The sequence below is a fragment of the Balaenoptera ricei genome, chromosome 5 (genome assembly GCF_028023285.1).
Source record: "Balaenoptera ricei isolate mBalRic1 chromosome 5, mBalRic1.hap2, whole genome shotgun sequence".
Taxonomy (NCBI): Eukaryota; Metazoa; Chordata; class Mammalia; order Artiodactyla; family Balaenopteridae; genus Balaenoptera; species Balaenoptera ricei.
The window spans coordinates 76,569,183-76,590,258 of NC_082643.1; the positions used below are offsets into that span (position 1 = coordinate 76,569,183).

The following is a 21,076-nucleotide window of genomic DNA, read 5'->3' on the forward strand; positions in this document are numbered from 1 at the left end:
TATAGAAAATCAAGGGCATATTTGGGTTCCAGTAATTTTTCATTTACTTTCTGACTGCTAATCCACAACTTTGAGATTTTTTTTTTCTGATTAGCATATTAAATTAGGCGGAGCTCATCTTAGATCAGGAATATTTCACAGGTTATCCTGTCATGGTCGGGAGCAATGGGTACTTTTTGGAAGCTATCATGGAGGGCAGGGAACCTGGTGCTATGCTATGTGACAGTAAATTCCTATTTCTAGTTAACCTGACCATCCCAGTTTCTTCAAGAAAAAGAGGCCATGCACATTAAAATATTTTTGCTTTGCACCCATGTCTAGGGAGGGTGGTGGGAGCAAGAAAGAAGTGAGGGTGGTTAGTTTGGCTTATTAAAAGGCATCTAGAAATCTCTGTCTTAAGGTCTGACAGTATGTAGCGTGGTCCTGAAAAGAAGCTCTGCAGTGAGACGGCCTCAGAGTGAGTCCTGGCTCTATTGCTTAACAGCCATGTAATCTTCAACCTCGGTTTCCTCACCTTTATTATAATAGTATTCCTTAATGATGCTGTATGGTGATTTTACGGATTAATATATGCACAGAATTTAGAACAGTATCTGACACATTGTAAGTACGTAAATATTAGCTATTCTTCTTACTAAACCTTCTAAAATCTTTTAAAAGGAACAATAGAAGGGCAGATGCTAGTTATAGTTTATTTACCCTAAGTCAGTGGCTTGTATATCTATTGTCTGTGATTCATGAAGTTGAAATCACAACTGAACGCACACACGTAAAGATAACTGAAACGAAGTTTTGCAAAATAATATTTACCTTTTTTTATGTGTGATGCACTAGGCTGTGTTTTAAACATTGTATTCTATTCTACCTCTTTTTTTTAAAAAAAGAATGCTGATTCCAAACCACTAAATTCATTTCATAACCTAGCAACAGGTGGCAACTCTCAGTTTGAAAACACTGCCTTAAACCATTTTACTTGCTCTTCCTTTACTCTTAAATCTGTTGTACTAAGAAACTGAGCCTGTATTCCCTGTCTCCCGTGCCCACCTCCTCCCCACAAGAAAACACACACACACACACACACACACACACCCCTTAGCTTCAGTTCTGGCATTATCTGGCAACAACTGTTCCATTTACATACTACCATACACGTGGGTCCACCCACTCAATGGTGGGGCTGTGAACAGGGTTGACAGCCATCAAGACCTATGATGAGTTGAGGGCTCATTGGTGAGCCCCAGCTCTAAAAGGATCTCTATCCAGTTCCTCAGTCCACCTCTCCTGAGGCCTCCACACTGTCTTGCCACAATGGCAAGGGACTGGGTTTTCTCAGGGCCAAAGTCTTGCCATGAAGTCATCTATCCTAATTCTTCTGTTTAAATGATCACATTGTGTTGTTTATATTAAGGATAGGAAGTGGACATCTGGATTAATTGATCAGCTGCCTTGGATACCAACTTAAATAAATGTATTCCCTATCCCTGTGCTGGGCCACCTCAACATCAAACCTTCCTTCATGAAATCTCAGACAGTGCATCAGCTGCTGAGGTCCTTAGGTGGCCTGCCGAGCACATATGATCATGTGTGTATCTGTGTGTGCACGAGTCTGCATGATGAGTAGCCCTAGGTGAAGGACAGCTGCCGAGGTACTTAGGTGGCCTAATACAATAAACAGTTGCTGAGTGCCTAGGCACCTATGCCAGGCTCTCAGGATGAAGCTAGGAACAACAAAGACACAGCCCCTGCCCTACGAGGGATAAACATCTCAATTCAACCCAGATGAGACAGCCAGGACATTTTTCTTTCGTTTCATCAAAGCCTAAGGCACAGATTTCGAAGATACATTCAGAGTTATCTAAGCAAAAGTCAGAAAGTGTGGTTTGGTTCCCTCTGAAATTCAATAGGAAGATACATGGCACCCCACTGCTCAATTAGTTTAGTTTAGTAAACTTTCTTTACAGTCACATGTCCATGTCTGCTACTGATGAATTCCACCTGTCTTCTATTATGAACCCATGTGGTGTGCAGGGACAATCAGAACTGATTTTTCTTTATAGTCAACATAACTTGAGACAAAGGATGAGCACTTCCTCCTGATGTGAGGGAAAATACTAGGATGTGAGGAAGAAAAACGACGTTTGACTGTCATAGATTCTTTGGTTCTGGTACATCACTTTACACATTCATTGGCAACCCCTCCAGCCCCCAAAACAACAGTTTCTTCCCACTTAAAAAATAAAAAAAATCTGTCTCATCTGAGGACCAAGTACATCCCATGTATTCCTTGTATTATTATTTTTTTGTATTATAGCATCTTTTTAGATATGATGTCAGTTTCTTCCTAAAAGAGAGGTAGCTGTATATACTTCTATTTAAGCCAAAGGCAATCCAAATTTTGTTTTGAGGAATTTGCAATACCTCCAGATAGCTGGAGATACCTAGGGTGCTGCTAAATTAGGGTTTGTTATGACTACTATAGAGAGACCATGCCATCATATCAAACTATGAAACAGACATTGCTCACCGAGATGACTCAACCACCAATCTCACTGAAGCCCATCAGTGTTAAAAACAGGAATTGAGGGGAATCATCTATCCCTTAACTATTTGCAAACCAAATCTCAGAGACACGTAAACTTCACAATCGTACATGTTAACACATTTTGCTTTTGTTTGATAAAAACAATTGCATCTTCTTGAGGCAAGATGCTTCCTTCCAGTGATTACCTGGGGTTCAGTTTTGGTTCTACCCTTAAGGAACTCCTCCTACCTGGAAGGTCTTTAGGACCTCTTGAGAGTTTTTGGGCTGGGAGTAAGGCTTGGGTGTCAGCATAGGCACTGCTTTGGGAGTGACAGTTTTGCTTGGAGACCCACTGCCTGCTGACATGCTGCCATCCAGTACACTGGTACGAGCGATGGTGGTTTCCACAGTGGCAGTGAATTTGGGTGGAGACAGTGACTGTTGCCGCAGGTATTTCATGGGGTTGGGGTCATTCAGGAAGGAGGATAAGTTTGGCTCTGTTGAATGGCTTCTTTCCAGAATTTTTGGCATCTCCAAGCGTTCAAGAACAGCTTCGCTGATGGTGAACCTCTCGATGTACTGTTGAAGGATCCCTTCCGCCTCCTCCTGGGACCGTGCATTCTTGTATGCCTCATGCAACTCCCTCTCTCTCCTCTCCCTAAAGGATGGGCATGGGAGGGGAAGCAAGAACAAAGGCAACAGTCACAGGAATTGCAAAGCAGACCTTGGTAGAGCTGAAGGAAAGTATACAGACAGGAAGTATAATATTGGTGTCAGAGCCGTCGTGATAACCAACAATTTTTAGGAAAAGCACATCTAGATAATACGGTACATTCAACAAGAACAACCACAGAAAGAACCCACTTTTCTTGGACAATTTCTCTGTAGGTTTTGATGCTTTTCCTTCGTTCACTTGTCCCATCCTCTCCAGCCAGTAACTTCTCCATTTTTTTCCTTTCTTCCTCTTTCTTGATTAAGTCCTGAGAAGCACTTCTTCTACGGCTCTTCCAACGAGCCAGGTCCTGCAGGGGTGGGGGAGGGAGACAGAACGGTTTTCTTCAGGCTTGCACATAATTCCATTTCTACTCTTCAGGGGTGAGTAAGCACTGACTACCGGCCAGGCTAAGACATTCCTGTACATCCAATGTAAGTCTGGTTGGAACAGGACTACCTCGAAGGCAGGAACCCTTCAGAAATATCTACATTATCCATAGCAGGGCAGCGCATTTATTTAAACATGGTAATGTAAAATTTGTGATCAAATTCCATGTCAGTTGCCAAATTTTAAAGTATTGCCTCAGAGGGTATTGCAAGAAACTTCATTTCTTGTTATTTATGACCTCTGCATTGTGAATGGACTCGCTGACAACAGAATAGTAGGAATTAACCACAGACCTACAATTCCCTCAGGGAAGGAAGAAAAGACAGAAAAAAAAATTGGCTTTGGGGTCTTACAGAACCAACAATTCTGTATGTGTTAAGTCATCTGAACCTCACCACAAATCCTATGGGCAGTTAGAGCATAATGTTGAAGACTTAGGATTCTGGAGTCAGACTGGTGGGAGTGCGGCTGTGAGAAACAATCCTAGCTCTATCTCCTCCACGCTTTGGAAACTCAGGTACGTTTCTTAGCCTCCCTGCACCTCAGTTTCCTCATCTCTAAAATAGAAATGATAATAATACCTACTCTTACAAGCCTGTTGTGAGGGTTAAATGAGGTAGTGCACATAAGGTGCCAGGCACAGACATAATTATTACCACATTTTATCAGCTTTAGAAAAGTTAACTTTTTTGACTCAAGGTAGAGTCAAATCTGCAGTAGCCACCTCAGAGTGCTCTGTGAGGATGAAGTAATCCACTCTCCCTCCTCTCATCTCTATCTTCAGGCTCCTCCCCTGCCCTGGCTCTTTGCTCTTAGCACACAGATGACCCCAAGGCCCCCATCAGGCCCTGGAACCTTCCTTACCGGTTATAATCCTGGCTCTCTTGCTCACTAGCTGTGTGACTTTGGACAAGTTACTTAGCTGTTCTGGGACTCATGTGTACAACTGAGGACAATAGTAGTTGCTAGCTCATTGAAATACTGAGAGGATTAAAGAATGATTACATGCAAGGTACTTAGAATAGTACCTGTTACTGGTACGCTTTCAATGTTGGTAATTATCATTGTCATCATCATTATTATCATCGATTCCAAATATATAGTCTCAAAAGACAGTCCCTCCTCAATTCTGCATCCCATGCCAGTTGCCTCCCTTCTGCTCCCCTCTTTTTTGTGGCCAAACTTCAGCAAGGGTACTTTCCCTAATGCCCACATGGACTGTGTCACCGTTTGAAGCCCTCGAGGGGCCCCCTTCCTCTGCATGGCTTTCCAGCTCAAGTCTGACTTTCCAGCCCCGCCTGATTTTCTGCTCCAAAGGGTCTCTAGCCCAGCGGGCAGACCAGTCTCCCCGCTGCCCACGGCCCTGGACGGCACTCACGTCTTGCCATTTGTCATCCTCTTCCCGCAGCTGGTTGTTTATCAGCTGCAGCTGCTCCTGGCGGGCCCTGCTGTGCGGCTGCACCTTGGCCTCCTCCTCACACCGCATGTCAAACATACTCGTGCTCCTGCGTGGGGAGAGAGCAAACGACGGTGCACAGGGATCAGTGCTCCGCAAGTCTCCGCGCACTTGCAGCGTCCCGCCGCGTCGGGGCGCTACCGCGTTTGGAAAACCGGCCCCCTTCCCTCCGCAGCTTAAGGCAGCAGCGTGATTTGCAGTCTATTCATCCCTCGGCCGGCAGCAGCGGGCATGCTAGCAGCCTCACCTCTTCTCCTCTTGCGGCAAAAAGCGAAAATGTGACCATCTTTGTCTTCAGTGATGGCAGAATCAGGCCAATCTAATTTTATATGTAGGGGTCAATATGTGTTTAAAGTAAAGGGCTAGAAAAAGGTACTTGAAGCTCTGGGCTCGTCTCACTTGTATTAGAAAGTAAAATGAAGAGAGTTAAAATGTATAACTTGGGGAGAATTTATAGGGAGGGAGAGTGGCGTTCCCTGAAGTGAAACTTAATTGCAGTAAATGCTTCTTTGTGTAAAGAGCTGGCTTAAATGCTTTCTCTGCTAACTGAGGCAATTTCTCCATTTTCAAAAAGAAAAAAAGTATATCATACAGCTTCAAGTCTAAGGCACCACCTTTTCCTGTTGTATTTTCTGAATTTTGGTTGCATCCAACAGCTATGCATTAATGATACATACGTTTGATGTGGTTTGTTTCTATGTCCTGTAAAACTGTCTGTAAATTGATAGTGCTTTGATGGCATCTTGGAATCAAGAAAATATTTTATGGTAAGATTAAAGGATAAAATATATAAATCAGTATATACTTTGTATCCTAAAATTCTCACAATGATTTCACTTTATTTTTGTCAGGACACCTCTGAATTTACTCTTTTAAAAGCGAAAAGGATTGGGAAGGCAATTTTTAAAAACCTTTAGGCTGTTCATATAATTGATATATTCTCTAGGAGCTTATTAAATGTTGGGCAAGACCATAGGGCCTTTTCTGCGATGCTTATGTAGACCTTTGCTACAACGAAAGCTGAAGCAGCAAGATGAAAATAGAAATAAAAGCCAAAGCAAAATCTTCCCTTTTTTTCTCGCAAAGAAATGACTAGCTCCGGGAACCAAATGGATTATAGAGCACTCAAATCAAGTGGAGGGCTGCTTAAGAACAGAAGACTGATAGTCCATTTTTGAAGCCAGCTTAACACAAAGAAAAAGAAAAGCCATGCATTGAGACACCAACTCGTTCCAGACATCATCCGTGATGTCCAAAATAGTCATCCCCATGGCCAGACAATGCACACCAGCAGCACCACTGGATGCTAGTGGGTTCCTTAGCAGGCAGCTCTCTGGAAGGAGAAGATGACCCCCAAAGCAATGGCTGCCCACGTTCATTTCGGTCCACTCAAATGATCTTGCATGGATGTGCGGGTGCCTCTCCCCTCCCTCTGGATGTTGCACCATCTGAGTCTGACCTAAGAGAGCTAAAACTGAAGACTGCACTTGTAATCTGTTTTCCCCGAGAGTATTCTAATAATCTGCCCCAAGGGACTTTCTTTGATCTGAGGCTTCTATTTGCATGGATATGACAAACCTCCGTGAGCAGCTGTGCACAGACTCAGGGGACAGTGTTGACGGTGGCAGCTGTACCTTCCTGAAGGATAAACTGCAGCCCTCAAAAGAGAGGAGGGGCTGCGATTTTCCACCTAGTTTATGCTACTTATTCATGTGGTTTAAGGAAGATTTAGGAATTTGCAGAGTTCGGTAGAAAAGTCTAACCCATGGTTTTTAAACTTCATGGATCAAAATTCCCTTAAACAAGCTTTCCAGAAAGGGACCAAAACTCATTCCATTCTTCCTTTCAGAGTTTAAAAAAGTCTTACCTTTATATATGTCTGATTCAGTCAGTTCATCTTTTAAGGCAATTTACAGGCTTTGTGAAGGTCTTAGAAGATATAAACTCCTCTGAGCTGGGACTCTCTTGTAATCTACTAAATATTTGGCAGATTGTGGGAAAGGAAGGAGGTCCCTTCCTTCAGCTTTGCCATCTATAGTTTTTAAAGGGCAGAATTTTGGTTTAGGCCACAGTGGGTGGCCGTAGAGCAAGGACTTCTTCTGGGACCCCGGGAAGAAAATGGCAGCTTTCTCCAGGATTTGAGAATTGCTTATCTCACTCGACTGGCATGGAGAGGATGGGAGCAAGGCCTTCAGAATTGCCTTCTTCTGTCCCAGGTTCCTATCTCTGCTCCCACCATGAAGTTCTAACTACCTCAGCCCGAATGTGGCCGAAAGGTGGTTAGTGAAATAAAAAGAGAAACACTTGCCTGCCTTCTCATATACCAGGAAGTACTATTTTTTCCTAGAGTTTTTTTTTTTAAAGAAACACCAGCCAACTGGCCCAAAAAAGAAATAATAAAACTATGAGCAATATCTTTATACCATTTCAAAAAAAGGAACTAAGCAAGCTGAGAACTGATAACAGTAGACAGAAAATGAGCTGAGTCACCATTCAGAAAATGTTCCCTAATTCAGAGGTTGGACTCAGCCTCCAAAATGAAGAAGTGCATGTCTAGGGATGGGGTGGGGGACCCTGCAGAAGCCTAGGTTCCAGAATGTTAAATGGACTTGCACCAAGGCTATGCTCCTCAGCACAACAGGCTGTGCCCTTGGGCTGCTGGGACAAGGGCCCCTGGCTGCAGGGCCCAGGAGCCTCTCTCGGTGATGGGTTGGCATTTCTGAGGGCCAGGATTAAATTACCTCAAGGGGAGCCTGGAAACTGTTTCTGGCCCAAGTCTAAGGTAAGGGAATTAAGAACAAAATGGCCTTTGGCTCTCACAGTGTCCAGCCTCCTCGGAGGGGACCGCTGGGAGAGGGGGCATGTGGAAGTAAAGGGCAAGAAGGTGAAACTAAATCCATGGAGCCATTCGTGGCTTGCCAGGAGGTGGAAATTTCTGTTTGCCTGTGTGGTAGGTCTGCCCCTGACCTGCATTTTCCTTAAAGGGCACATCTTTTTTTGATTGGGCTGCATTTTAAGAATGTGTCAATTTTGAACAAATAGAGCCTGTGCCAATAGTTGTCCTTAAAGATTTTGAAAAAGGGAGATAGTGGGGGAATGAACAAAACATATTATAAATTTCTGTTTAAAAAAAAAACTCCTGACACAAACTTTTCTTTTTGTTCCCCACATGGTTTCATATAAATTATGTCTACTCCAAGAAAGAAATTCAGCCCTTTGGATGTTCCTAGATAAAACCCTTGGAAAAGAAACTCCGTGTACTCACCCTGGCCCATAAGGCTGCTTTTTTGGTAAATTTAGAGGAGTCCCCACTCCCACCCCTTTTAAAAAATCATTAACTTCTCCTGAGGGTGAGGTTTCATATTCAGGTACAGGTAAAATTCAAAAGCTCTTTAGTGTAGCTTCTTTTCTTTCAGCTTTTAGGGTTTTTTAGAGATCTGTATTAGGCAAATTGCACAGCAGCTTTGCAATGATGAAGAGTAAATCCATTCTATCAAAATGTTTTTGCTAACCAAATCAAAGAAGTGTTGTGCCTATCAATCTTATATAACCCTCCTTTCAGTGAATGTTAAGTACTGCCACTGTAGATTTTAAAAGCAACAACCAGGGCTCTATTTTATAGACTACTTAGCTCCAAAGCTAAGCTTTGACTTAGCTCTTAGTCAGTCAAGCTCCGGCTGAATTTGGTTTTGAGACATGAATGTTCCATGTGTCAGGCCACAAAGCAATTGCGCATCACACATCGGAAACTGATACCCTTGGCACACGAGTCAGACTGCTTCGAGCTACAAGTACAGACTAAGCTAACCTCTTGAACACAAACGTGGAAAAAAGCACAATTCAAAAACAGTAAATTGTGGCCTGATCTCGTTGTCATTGGTGGAAATGATATTTGTCTGTTCTACACCGTTCTTTAGATTCCTCACTTGGTGACTTGAAACTGTGGATCAGGCCAGGAAGACAGGCAGAGGGAATACTAGGGTCCACTCTTATGATGGCCGAGACTCCCACGAGGCCACAAAATCCCTCTCCCAGAGGACAGACATCAGGCTTAGTGGGCCACTGTTGTTGGAATGAGATATTAACCATGTTTCTTAAATATGAGCATTCTGCAAAGAAAACTTCTGCCTCGGATATCAGTTTCAGAATGCTCTGCCTATGAGAAATCCATTTTTGAAATGGAGTTAATGTGGTCACAAACGGGAGAGAGTGGATTCTTTTCAAATTTGCATGTGAGGCCGGGGATGGGAAATGCATCTCTGAGAGGAGCGGAAACCAAGGAGAGGCAGCCCAAGTCATGTTGCACATCTTGACCCCTGACTATGCCACGGAACTTGAACGAAATCCCAACGTTTTGGTCTCAAGCATCCCACAGTTTATATTATTCCAACCTGGGAGGAACTTGGGCTTCTGAATCTATCATTCGTGGTTTAGGATTTATTTTCTTAGCTTAAAAAAAAATGTAGCTACGAGAATGACCACTTCATGGCTAAGCCTTTACATATCAAGAATTCAATGCAAAGCGCAGAAAAGCCTTTTAACAATTCTGTGGTTCAGAAGGGGTTCCAACGTCCGAACGCTAACAAGAACAACTTTCACATGCCCTGTCTATAAAAAGTAAATGTTAACTTTTGAGCAGCAGCTGCATATTAGAATCATGCTTCAGTGGCTTTTTCATTCATCTCTGCTGCACAGAACATATGTTCTGCATTCCAACTTTAAGTGCTTCTCTGAGGCTGCAGAGAAGAGTCAGTTAGCTCTTCAATCCACCGTTATATTAATTGCATTTCAATTAGTGGTGAGTACTGGAAGCATGCAGTTTAGGCTAGTAATTAATGTATTCCTACAAATACAAGACAACTTACTCTGCGTCATCAGACACAGGAGTTCTCGGTCCGTATCTATAAGACCAAATACAAAATTAGAGGATTGGTAAGACAGAAGGTTAATGCTGTAACCAAGGTGGAAATAAAAACTACAAGTGAATTGTATGTGTGCCAAACCTTTTTTGCTGATCATACTGGAAGAGAAGTGTCATTATACAATTAGTAATGTTCATTAACTGCTGAAAAGGAAAGCAAAGTCTTGACATTTCTGAAGAATGCAAAATTTGTAGTAAAACCCAGAGGAGAAATGAAAAAAATCCCCATGCTACCCACAAAGAAAGAATCTGTTCAATATAAACACAAGAAGGCTTAGGTGCAACCCACAATGTTTAGAGAAGGCAGCTTAGAAAAACCCAAACATGTATTAAGATGGTTCACAAACAGTTGAACTGTTCTTTGCCTTTCGGTGCAGAGTAATGGGCTGTAATGGACACCCAGCATAGAAGCACACACTTACTGACCCTTTCCCTGATGTGTTAATGCATTTGCACAAATAACATCAAAGAGTGTTTCTGCAGTTTTCTGAAAGCAAACCAGAACTCCAACCAGAACCCCAATCAGTGCCTTCCGCATACATTTGACAAAAACCACAATTCCTAGAAAACTGGCAGACGTAATCAAAACCAGACGTGGATGATATTCCACAACTTAAAAAAAAATGAAGTTTTTTTAAAACAATCTATTATATTCTTCTGATTATTTAGATCTACAAAGTTGTACCTTCTTCGATATAGGCATTTTAAGTTTTAATGCATCTGATAAAACAAAGAAAAAGGTCAAATTAGAAAATAGAAACTAGAACATTATGAGGGCATATTTTAAGCACATTTAAAAAAAGCAGCTCCCACAAATGACTATTTCAGCAAAGGAGAATATTAAGAGAAGGTTCTTACCTATGCCCTGAAAGGCTGTTCATTCATGCATTCTGATGGCGGACAAAGAATTTTTTGAGTAAAGAAAAAATGTCCTGCTTTCAGTACAATAAATTAAATTTGCGGGTTTTCAGCAAAAATTACCTGATCCTGTGTTCAGTTTATAACAATTTATAGGGAAAAGAGTAATTTCTAAAGATCTCTTCCAATGATCTTAGAGAAAACACTCCAAAGCACATGGGTGTACACACACATACACCCTTGTCTCTGATGCCTTCATCATTCTACAACAGTCTGATTCATTAATAATTATTTTCATGCACAGTGAAGGCAACCACACTGTTAAAAACCCAAAGTTTCTGTTGGAATGGCCAAAATCAAGAAGAGGAAAGTGTTTGTGAATGTCTCTCTTCCAGAAGTAAGACCCATTTTCTGTTTCTCTGGGGAATAGTTTCAGAAGGTGCTAAAGGTTAAATTAATACCCTCAATTTTCTAAAACCATCACCGCATGGAGGCAGATGGATTCCTTCACATCAAGAAAGAGTGCATAATCAGTGTTAATTCTACCCAGAATCAACAGTGTTAGTTCTACCCAGAATTAACAGTGTTAATTCTGAAGCCTCGGTAAAATGTTTCCCAGTTAATTAACAGGCCTACCGGAATAGACATTCAAATATAGTGTTTTCTAAATTATATATGGAAGTGAGGAGAGAAGTTATTCTTAATGGATGGCTAATCTAGGAATGATCAATTAACAGTTGGTATGTGTTTCTGTGTCTACTGGAATATTTTAATTCATGTTTTACTGAAGTAAAATATACATACAGAAAGTGCACAGACCACACACACACACACACCTTGATGGATTTTCACAAACCACAGATTAGTGTTGAGTTTTGTGCTATATAAATGGACTTATACAGTATGGACTCTTCTGAGTCCATTGGTTTCCTTAGCACATTTTGTTTATGAGGTTCAGCTATGTTGTTGCATGCAGGATATATTTAAATTTAAATTGCTTCTACACAAAACACTTAACAGCATTTCGTGGACAGCTCTGCCAACAGATATAGATTAACACCGCAACACAAGCTCCATGATGGCAAGGATTTTTCTTTTGGGGTTCTCTGAACAGTGACCAGACTAGGCCCTCAATAAGTACTTATTGGATGCTCCGGAAATTGAAAAGAATAGTGCAGTCTCTGAAGATGACCTTCATTTATCTGTTTACTATATACATATGGGTTTAAGAAATTTCCCCTCAGGCTAATTTATTAGCTTTAAGAGGGCACAAATTTCATCAGAATTGCCTTTGCTGTTAGGGAGAAGATAATTAGAGTTCGGGCTTCAAATGATTTTCCCAGTTGTCCTATGGAAAGTAGAAAAGTAAAGATGAGTTTAAAAAAAATCACTAACAAAGAGATTTTTTTTAAAAAAATGCAAAGTAGGTCAGTCAACAGACTATCAAGTACAAAATTGGCCAGACAAATCACAGTTGGTATAAGCATCCTACAAAAAAAAAAAAGCAATTAATAAAGTTTAATTGTGACGGTGGCGGTATTTAGAAAGACAAAAGGAATACTCTGATCACCTATTGATTGTGTTTACGTAACTTTCAGCACTAATAAAGCACTTCAGGATCAATGATTAGCAATATTGTGAACTAGCATAAGCTTCATTTGAAGTGAGAGGGAAAAATGGATTTACTGCTCATTTAAGATTATCCCCCAGCACCCAGCACAGCGTTTTACACACAGTAATTACTCAGTAAATACTTGCTGAAAGGAAACATGAATTCCCAAGGTGTGTGCTTGCTCAATCACACAATTACGTTACAGAGTTAATCTGACTATATCTCTTTATGCTCAAACCAGCCATTCAGTCCCATGTGAATATAAAGAGGTCTCTTCCCGAATCACAGATAGAGGGACAGATACAAGTGACAGGGAAGTCGTGAGACCGCCACAGTTTCCTCTGGTAACCTGGTAGGTAACGCGCTGGCGTGGAACGGTGGCTCCCCCTTCAGACAGAGGTGGGTTTGGATCTTGGATCTGTGATTACCAGCTTTGGATCTTGGATCTGTGATTACCAGCTGTGTTCACCAGCTGTGAACCGATTACCAGGGCCTCCGTTCCTTATTGTAGAATACAGAAGAAACTGCTTAGTCTCAAAGGCTGTGTGAGAAGTGAGTAAATGGGCCGCCTAGAACGTTCTAGTAGGCAGCCTACAGGCCTCACTTCCTTCTCTCCTTTCATGCTGACTGCTCTCCGGCAGCCCGTGGATGCAGGGTCCGGCACCACATCAGGGCATCTGGGGAGAGAGTGAGCGTGGTGGGCGAGGCTGTCCCTCTCTCACTAACCTGCCCTCACCTGCTGGGATCCAGGTGTGATCCAGGTGTTACTTCTCTCTACATCAGGCTTCCCATTTGTGAATTGGAGCCAACAGCCGTTCAACCTACCTGTGAATTCCCAGGAGAAGGTACGCTGGAGGAAGCAGAAGCGCTTTGAAAGGGTAACAGTTATAAAGTAGAGCACGGCTATTACTCCTGCTCCCTGAAACCAGTGTTACAATAAGGCTCTCCTATGGTAGTATTATGATTCAGAAGAATGTAAAACATGCATTAAATCCAGATGGTAACGATGGCTAGGATATTAATCTTAAAATTTGGGGATTACTTAAGATTTTCTTTACTCCCCACTCTACCCTCTGTCCCACTACCATCAGGGTCCCCTGTGAAGCAGAACTTCATCACCTCCTGTTTTACGGTGGAGCTTTAATTACGCTACACACTCCTTACTCCTCTGCCCTGCACTGATCAGGCAGACCACACTTTCCACAAAAGTCTATCACTCTTACTAAATAGCAACAGAAGCTTCAACATACAGGACCTGAAACCAGACCATGAACCCCAGGATTACTATTTCCCTACTTTCATTTTATTTTTTTAAATTTGTATTTTACATTGGAGTATAGTTGATTTATAATGCTGCTGTGTTAGTTTCAGGTGTACAGCAAAGTGATTCATTTATACATATACATATATCCATTCTTTTTCAGATTCTTTTCCCATATAGGTTATTACAGAATATTGAGTTCCCTGTGCTATATAGTAGGTCCTTGTTGATTACCTTTTTAATATATTCCCTACCTTCATTTAAAATCAAGTCAGAGCACGGAATGGAAATCCTACCTCTAGAAAGCACTATTTGCTAATGTTAAAATTAAACTAATTTTATAAGTGGTATATATCTTCTTTGGACCTGAAGACCCTCCTGGAATCAGAATGAAATCAAGTAGGTCAGAAAGAAGTTCAACTCCTTTACCCGATGGCTCCTATGTGAGCTAGGAAGAAATAAAAGAGTTTCCCATTTAGGCTGCCCACAAAATGAGAGTCAGAAAGAATGTTTAATAGGACAATTCACAACTGAACTATTCTTTCCACACCTGCTCACATGCAAAAAGAGAAAAAAAAATCTTGGCAGACTAGGCCAGTCATTGAATCATTTCATTTCTGCTAGCAATAGCAGGTAAGTGGCATTGATAAACCATAAAGCATTAATGACACATTCAAAGCATGTATCAAGGCTCAGACTGGAGAAACAACGTCAAAACAGCTTAGGATAATCTTCTGACCTCTTATCTTTTATTGGTGGACCCTTGGCAGGTTCCTCCACAATGCGTTGCTTTGCAAATGGAACTGGACGGAACCGGTTTAGCTTGGATCCAATGTGTCTAAGAGACATCCCAGTTCTCCTGGCCATCACGTCATCTTTTTGTGAATCATACAATTTTCTTTGGCCTTTCAGTCCACTGCCACTCCAGGCAGGAGCTGTCATCTTCTCTGACTTCTCTTCTCTCTCTGAAGCCTCCCATTCAGAGGTCAGAGGACATGAACTAGGGCACATCAGTCCAGCCAGTCAAAGGGCACTTATTGCTAAAGATGTTTTCAGTAGCATCACTCGCTTGGCATTAACTCAAGACGGAAGAAGCCAGTGATCACAGAGGCAGCAGCACACATAGCAACTGAGGATTAATACCTTGGACCTCCATCATGCAGCTGATACTTACACGGGAATGGGTTTCCCTTTCTGGCGTTCATGATTCCTGAGAATGAAATTTGGCCAGCACCCAACCACATGCAAAGTCTAAAGTCTCTACCCAGGAAGGGCACTGAAAGCAGAACTCTGACCCTGGGATGGGCGCATTCCTTTAAGGGGCTCCACGCCACATCAGTCATCAAGCGCATACTGTGGCTTTAAGCTGTTTTGGGGGACCCGGCAGCCACAAACAGCAGAGGCAGCGCACCCTGGAAAGCGGGCGAGGCGCTCACAGTGGCTGGCCGCTCTCCTCGGATCTTTCAGCCTCTGGCACCGTCTCAGAACCTCTTTGAACGACTCCTTCAGTCGCTTCTTTGCTGTACTGCGGCAGTTGTTTGCAGGTAACTAAAGCCAGACAGGACAGCTTTACTACTAGGAAAGAATTCCCACCCGGGGCCTTGGGCCCACCTGTCAGCCTTCACGTCCTCACCTTTCTCTGTCCTCCTCGGGCACTCACCTAAACTGCAGCTATGCTCTTCCTGGACCTCCGGCACCACAGCCAGCCGGCAGACCCTTTTACAACGGTCATCTATACCAGACGTCACTATTCTGTTGATGATCAAGTAGCATTGGCAGCAAGGGGGAAGAGGGAAAAGAGTTAGGAAAGGAGACAATGAAAGTCACTGAGACTGAAAGCTTAAGAGAGAAAGTTCGGTTGCTATTCCAGAAGCCGGTTAGTAAGGATGACATACTCAGAATGAGATAATAGAATATGAACCCTGGCAAGGGCCTGAGAAAGTCAAAGAAGGCTAGCCTGACTCTGCCACCACGGGGCTGAGTGATGGCCCCTTAGTAGTCAAGGACTCAAGGATGCATTCCTTACTAATTTCTTAGTCCCACCCCTTCCACCCCCGGTTCCCATCAGCCTCTGAAACCCCAGCAGTGCATTTCTGGTGTACCAGGGTTATTTCTATTGACGGCCTCTAGGGTGTCATCCACGGTACGGAACCAAAGAAACCCCTCTCTATGTCATGGACCATCCACTGTGTGCTTTGGATATCACGAACAAGGCATGCAGGAGACTGTCCCGAGCATCTCCTCCTGCCGTGGAGGGCTCTGCTTTGCTCCCACCGTGCAGGTGGAGTGGCGTTTCCTGGGAGAATCCAGAATCTTATTATTATTATTCTTTAACAGAAACTCAAACAAATTTTGATAACATGTATACCTGGAAGAGACCCAGGAAAGCTGAGTAGCTTACCAAAATGGCTGAAACCCTCACCTGAAGTACCATCTTCAGCTAAAGACAAAAGAGGACGTGCGGGTAGTGGTTTGGGACCTCAAAGGGGGAGGAAGGCAGTTCACACGGAGATGGCAAAGCAAATTTTTAGTAAATAAATGTTTGCTGGGCCCTGCGGAGACAGTGGGGTGCAGAGTGGACCCTGATGTCTAAGTTTCCCCCAAGCACACCTAGCGCACGGAGAATCCAGAACTTTAGAAATGCCCTATCCCTGCTTAATGGAAGAAAGACCAGCCCGCAGAACCAAATCCCCAACAGAGGGCTTGGGAATTCACAGCTGGAAGCCCTCCAGTGAGGATGAGGACCGGTGACAGCTCTACAAGGTCTTTTCCCAGGTGACGCCTCACAAATTTGGATGGTGATTCATCCAAGGAAACTCCTGACTCATAGGAACCCTCAAAAGAAGAGTCTTTTCCCACTCATGTTCTGTTACATAATTTTAAAAACTGGGCGGGAGCTGGTGGGGGAGAGATGTTTACTTTTTTGTGTGTCTACTTAGATGTCCAAAATCTGAACTTAATGATACTAGTAACAATTTTTTTCTCCCTCGTGGGATAAGAAAGAGGGAGGGTATAGGTAAGCCAGATTTTTATCAATATATCTTTAGGAGAAACATGAAGGGTATCATTAAAACATTCCATCTAGTTTGTTCAGTATTGCCAACAAACAAAATACTGCTTAATGCAGCCAAGGGAAGATGAATCCTTTGCCAAAATTACTGGCATTCCCAGGCAGTGATTCTGGTGACAACAGAATCAAAATGGATGTCTGTCATTTAACTTCACACACGTTTCCCCGCGGGGAAATCTACTGACATTCCTTCTCTGCTAACCAGCAAAAGAGGCTGTTAAAACTACGTCATCTCTGGCGGCTTCTTTAATGTGCTTCAGCAAACTCTTTAAAAGCAGCAGGGATTCCCATGCAGATCTCCTTGCACGTGTAATGGCAAAAAATACCTGCAGTCATTTTGTGGATTAAGCCTGTGGTCTTCCTGTAAACTGGACATAGCCGCCAAGGCAGGGGGCACAGAGTACGTCTGAATCTTGCGGCTGTGACTGATGACTTCCTCTGCATCCTCCTTCGGCCCAGCCCTGCCAATGCTGAGCCGCTTCCATGTCTGCTGATCTATCTCTGTCACTGGTCCGAAGTGCACGAACTTTTGCCTAGGGCTGGAAGCTTTCCTATAAGCCCTTGCCTTGCGGCTGGCAAAGTCATCACGGATGGCAGTTTCTGCTTTAATTTCTGGTGAAGGCTCAGGGGCACACGTGTGCTCCACATCTCCATCCCTAGTCAGAACCGGAAATAAGTTCCAGAGGTTTCTAAGGTGAGTAAAATCAATGAAGAGCTTTGAAAAAATACTGGATGTATGAAAAATACTTCAATGGCTAAAGCAGAATTGCTTTTCCATTAATCAATCAAATGAAGAAATGATCATTGTCTTGCCTAGGTAAACAGCACTTTAAGTTTCTGTAGCTTTCTTAACATCATAAATGATGGCATAAGAAAACCTTGGGTACCATGAAATAATTAAAATTATTTAAAAGTCAAGTTTAAATTCCTTACATGTAAATAAGCCTATCAAAATAAGCATTCACAATAAATCAGTTGAATTAAAAAGGATGTTTCCTGTCCTTGTGGCTTGTAATTTTTAGTATTAACAAGTTTCAACTCATACAGAATATGCTCTGTGTTTTGAGGCATTTTTTCTGCCCATGAAAATAAAAAATGATAGAAGGATAAGTGATTCCTTCAAAGTTAAATGATACCGCTGTTAGGAGAAAACCAGGGGAAAACATGACACACCTCGTCTTTCCTGACACTTTCAGCCTCTCCCACGTCTCCCGGTCGGCTTCTGTTATATTGGCGACCGTGACAAAGCTCGGAGCCTCGCGCTGAGGGCCAAGTCTGCCCTGAATTCTGCGCTGCGCCAGGTCATCCTTATGAAGATCCGGCACCTGCCTGAGCCCCTCGTCCGCAGGTCCACTCTCCAGAGCCCGCACAATACAGGTCACCCTCGACTTCACCTCTTCCGTTTGGCCTTGGTTTCTGTCAATTTGATCCAGGCCCCCACGTTATTGGAAAAATCAGGTTCCAGGAAGGGGAGCAGACAAACAGAATGTCAAGCATGGAAATTCAGAGGCTGAAGACAGAATGGAATGATGGAAGCACCTCTCCCTTTCTCAAAAATATGGAATCAATTGCAGCCTTGATTACTTTTGTCTATGCTACCCTTTTGACACTGGAAAGAGACAGAGTTTTTCCACCAGATGACAGACTCTAGTTTAGTTTAGGAAGAGAAGCCAGGGCTCGCTGAAAGACTATTAAGAATGGTAATGAGATTTCAGTTTGACAGTAATGATGCCCAATTCCCACACTATTCAAGTTACTGTAATGAATTCAAGTTTTCTGATTGAATCCCTGAGCCTTCTTGGAACGTCTTTTACTGCAGCAGTAAAGTGTTAGTAATGAGCTCTGCATGATCCAAATTCTAGAATTAGTTTGGAGATAGTTGGAACATTGTTCACATATTGAACATCTCAACCATAAACCTTCATACTGCCAGAAAGTATGATTAGGTCAATGCTGAGTAGAAAGTTTCAATGTTCAAACTCAGTCTCTGCCTCTTGATAGCATTAATTAGGTTTGGCTAATGTAAAGTTGAAGAACAGAGAGGGTATCCTCTTTATCTGGATCCACAGAGGCAATACCCATTTGTTTCTTGTGTCAATAACTGTTCACCTTTATTAATGCTAAATCTGATATTTTCAATTGTTTTCCTAAGAAGTGAACGTTAGATGGCTAATGTTGACAATATCATAATTTAAACCAAAGCTGTGGCATCTATATGCATAAACATTATATCAATTAAAAGTCACTTTCTAACTAAATATGTTTCTTGAGATAGAAAATTTCAGAAATATACATAAATAGGGCTATTCATTTTTTTTCAAAATAAATCTTCCAAGCCAGAAAACCAAGAAGCATTCTTTTGTTATCTGGATGACGTGGTGTATTTACAGAGCCTATGCAAATAGAAAGGCGACAGAATTTTCTATTTACTTTTAGTTTGGGGAAGGGGATCAAGGAGGGCATAGCAAAGAGCCACCAGGGAGCCCTCTTTTTTTCATCAGTTCTTTGAAGCTCTCTAGAGAGACCATGGGCTGTGTCCCCAAACACAGAGTCAGGTGACAACAGACAAATGGGGCTGGAAATATCAGGAATTAAAATTGCATGCAGGAGAAAGGAAAAAGGGAGGTACAAAAGCTACTCCTTTTCCTAACTCAAGTTGCTGATCTCCATCAATATGCCTTGATGCTACTCAGTTATCCAGAAGTCTTTGTTTCACTGGCAACAACTGATCCCTCCCACAAGGCCCTCTGAGTACGGTTTGTTACAAGGCATGCCAACAAGGACTGCAAAGACCAAGAGCCTCCTGAAGCTAGAATGTGTCCTATAAAAAAATGTGCCGAGTCTTCTATGCTCAAATCCCTGTTCTATGTCCAGAGATCTTTCATGTGTTTTGTACCTGGTGCTTCCTAAATAAAAAAATAAAAAACAACAGAAAACACTAACTGCTTCACTGATCTCAATGACTCTGCCCAAAGAACCACTTTAATTGTGTAAAACACAGTTTAGATATTTATATTCTTAGTTCAACAGATTACAAATCTCTTTAAGTGATAGGCAAAAATATGGCAATTAAATAATAAAGATGCGAACTCTGATTTTGATGTAAGGAAAAATATAAGAATGATGAACTCTGTACACTGAAATTTAGCAGGCTGATGGCTTGAATGAATTCATATCCCTCTTAGGATAAAAATCACTGGCCAAATTCCATTTCATTAAGCTTTCCTTTCCCTAATTAAGAAGATGGGAGAAAAGTTGGGAGAAGGAAAGTCACTTAAAAATAATTTCTATGACAGAACAAATAGAAGTGTGTTATATTATATATTTGAGGACTTTTTAATGAGAAATCTCCATCATCAGATGTCTAGGTGATCGTGTTGGTGCGAGGGAAGAAACAGCAAGCCTCATTTTTCCCCCATATCTCAAAGGCGCTAATAGGATAGAAGGGCTCATAGCTAAGGAATAACTATGATTTCTGCCTGCTCTGAATGGACTGCAGCAACCATGAGAGGGGGCTGTTCCCTGATCAGCAATAGCACACGTCTATTTATGCCAATAATGCCCGTCTCTGACACCAGCACCCATATGTGGTGATGTGCCCACATATAGCACATCTGCACACTTGAGCTCCATATTTAATTGTTGAATTTAGCCCTATTTTGGACAGGACCATTCTACTCCCTGCCATCTGAACTTAGGAGAGACTGGATATCTGGGGTTCCACTTTAAAATAAACCACCATTACTGATTATATGTAATTAGGGCGGGAAACAGAGGAATGGGGGGCTTTAATACAAATCACCTTTGCCGAATTATATTCTCTCTCTCCTTCATAGACACACACACACACACAGAGCACACCTTTTATGTTCTAGACTTTTCTTTTCTGAGATTCCCTTTGAGGGTTGCTTGCTGCCATCTGATTTCTCTGCCTCTTTTTTTCGGTAAGGCCCATAGAGGAGTTGATTCAGTGGCACCATTGGCTTGGTCTGGTTCATCCTTGCTCTCCTGGCAGCAAAGTCATCTTTCTCAAGATCAGGCAGTCGACAGGCAACTTCATCTTCTGATTCTGAATCTCTGCTGTGTTGGTGGATCAGGAAAGGATTTTCTTTGCGAAGGATAATATCTCGAACAGCTTCTTTCTCATCACTTAATTGCTTTTGACTGACAAAGCAAAATTAAATGGAACTCCACATGTGATCAGACCAAAACAGTTTTTAAATCCCCATCTCCAGGCAGCCAGCTGTCTTGTTAGTGAAAGGTCTTCTCAATACC

General features: G+C 42.3%; 1 protein-coding gene across 24 annotated transcripts in view; it reads right to left on the reverse strand.

The window, feature by feature from the left end:
• Positions 1–21,076, reverse strand: part of LIMCH1 (LIM and calponin homology domains 1) — a 345,391-nt gene that overhangs the window by 55,764 nt on the left and 268,551 nt on the right. For 8 of the 24 annotated variants that reach the window (XM_059923093.1, XM_059923091.1, XM_059923090.1 and 5 more), the window contains 10 exons: positions 20,663–20,965; positions 17,975–18,217; positions 17,128–17,490; positions 15,392–15,483; positions 15,168–15,279; positions 14,471–14,731; positions 9,945–9,980; positions 5,002–5,128; positions 3,386–3,543; positions 2,771–3,179 (listed from right to left, as the gene is read on the reverse strand). In XM_059923093.1, coding sequence (XP_059779076.1) covers positions 2,771–3,179; positions 3,386–3,543; positions 5,002–5,128; positions 9,945–9,980; positions 14,471–14,731; positions 15,168–15,279; positions 15,392–15,483; positions 17,128–17,490; positions 17,975–18,217; positions 20,663–20,965 — 2,104 coding nt within the window. The remainder of the gene's footprint in view (positions 1–2,770; positions 3,180–3,385; positions 3,544–5,001; positions 5,129–9,944; positions 9,981–14,470; positions 14,732–15,167; positions 15,280–15,391; positions 15,484–17,127; positions 17,491–17,974; positions 18,218–20,662; positions 20,966–21,076) is intronic. The other 16 variants (XM_059923104.1, XM_059923101.1, XM_059923100.1 and 13 more) reach the window with 5 other exon arrangements.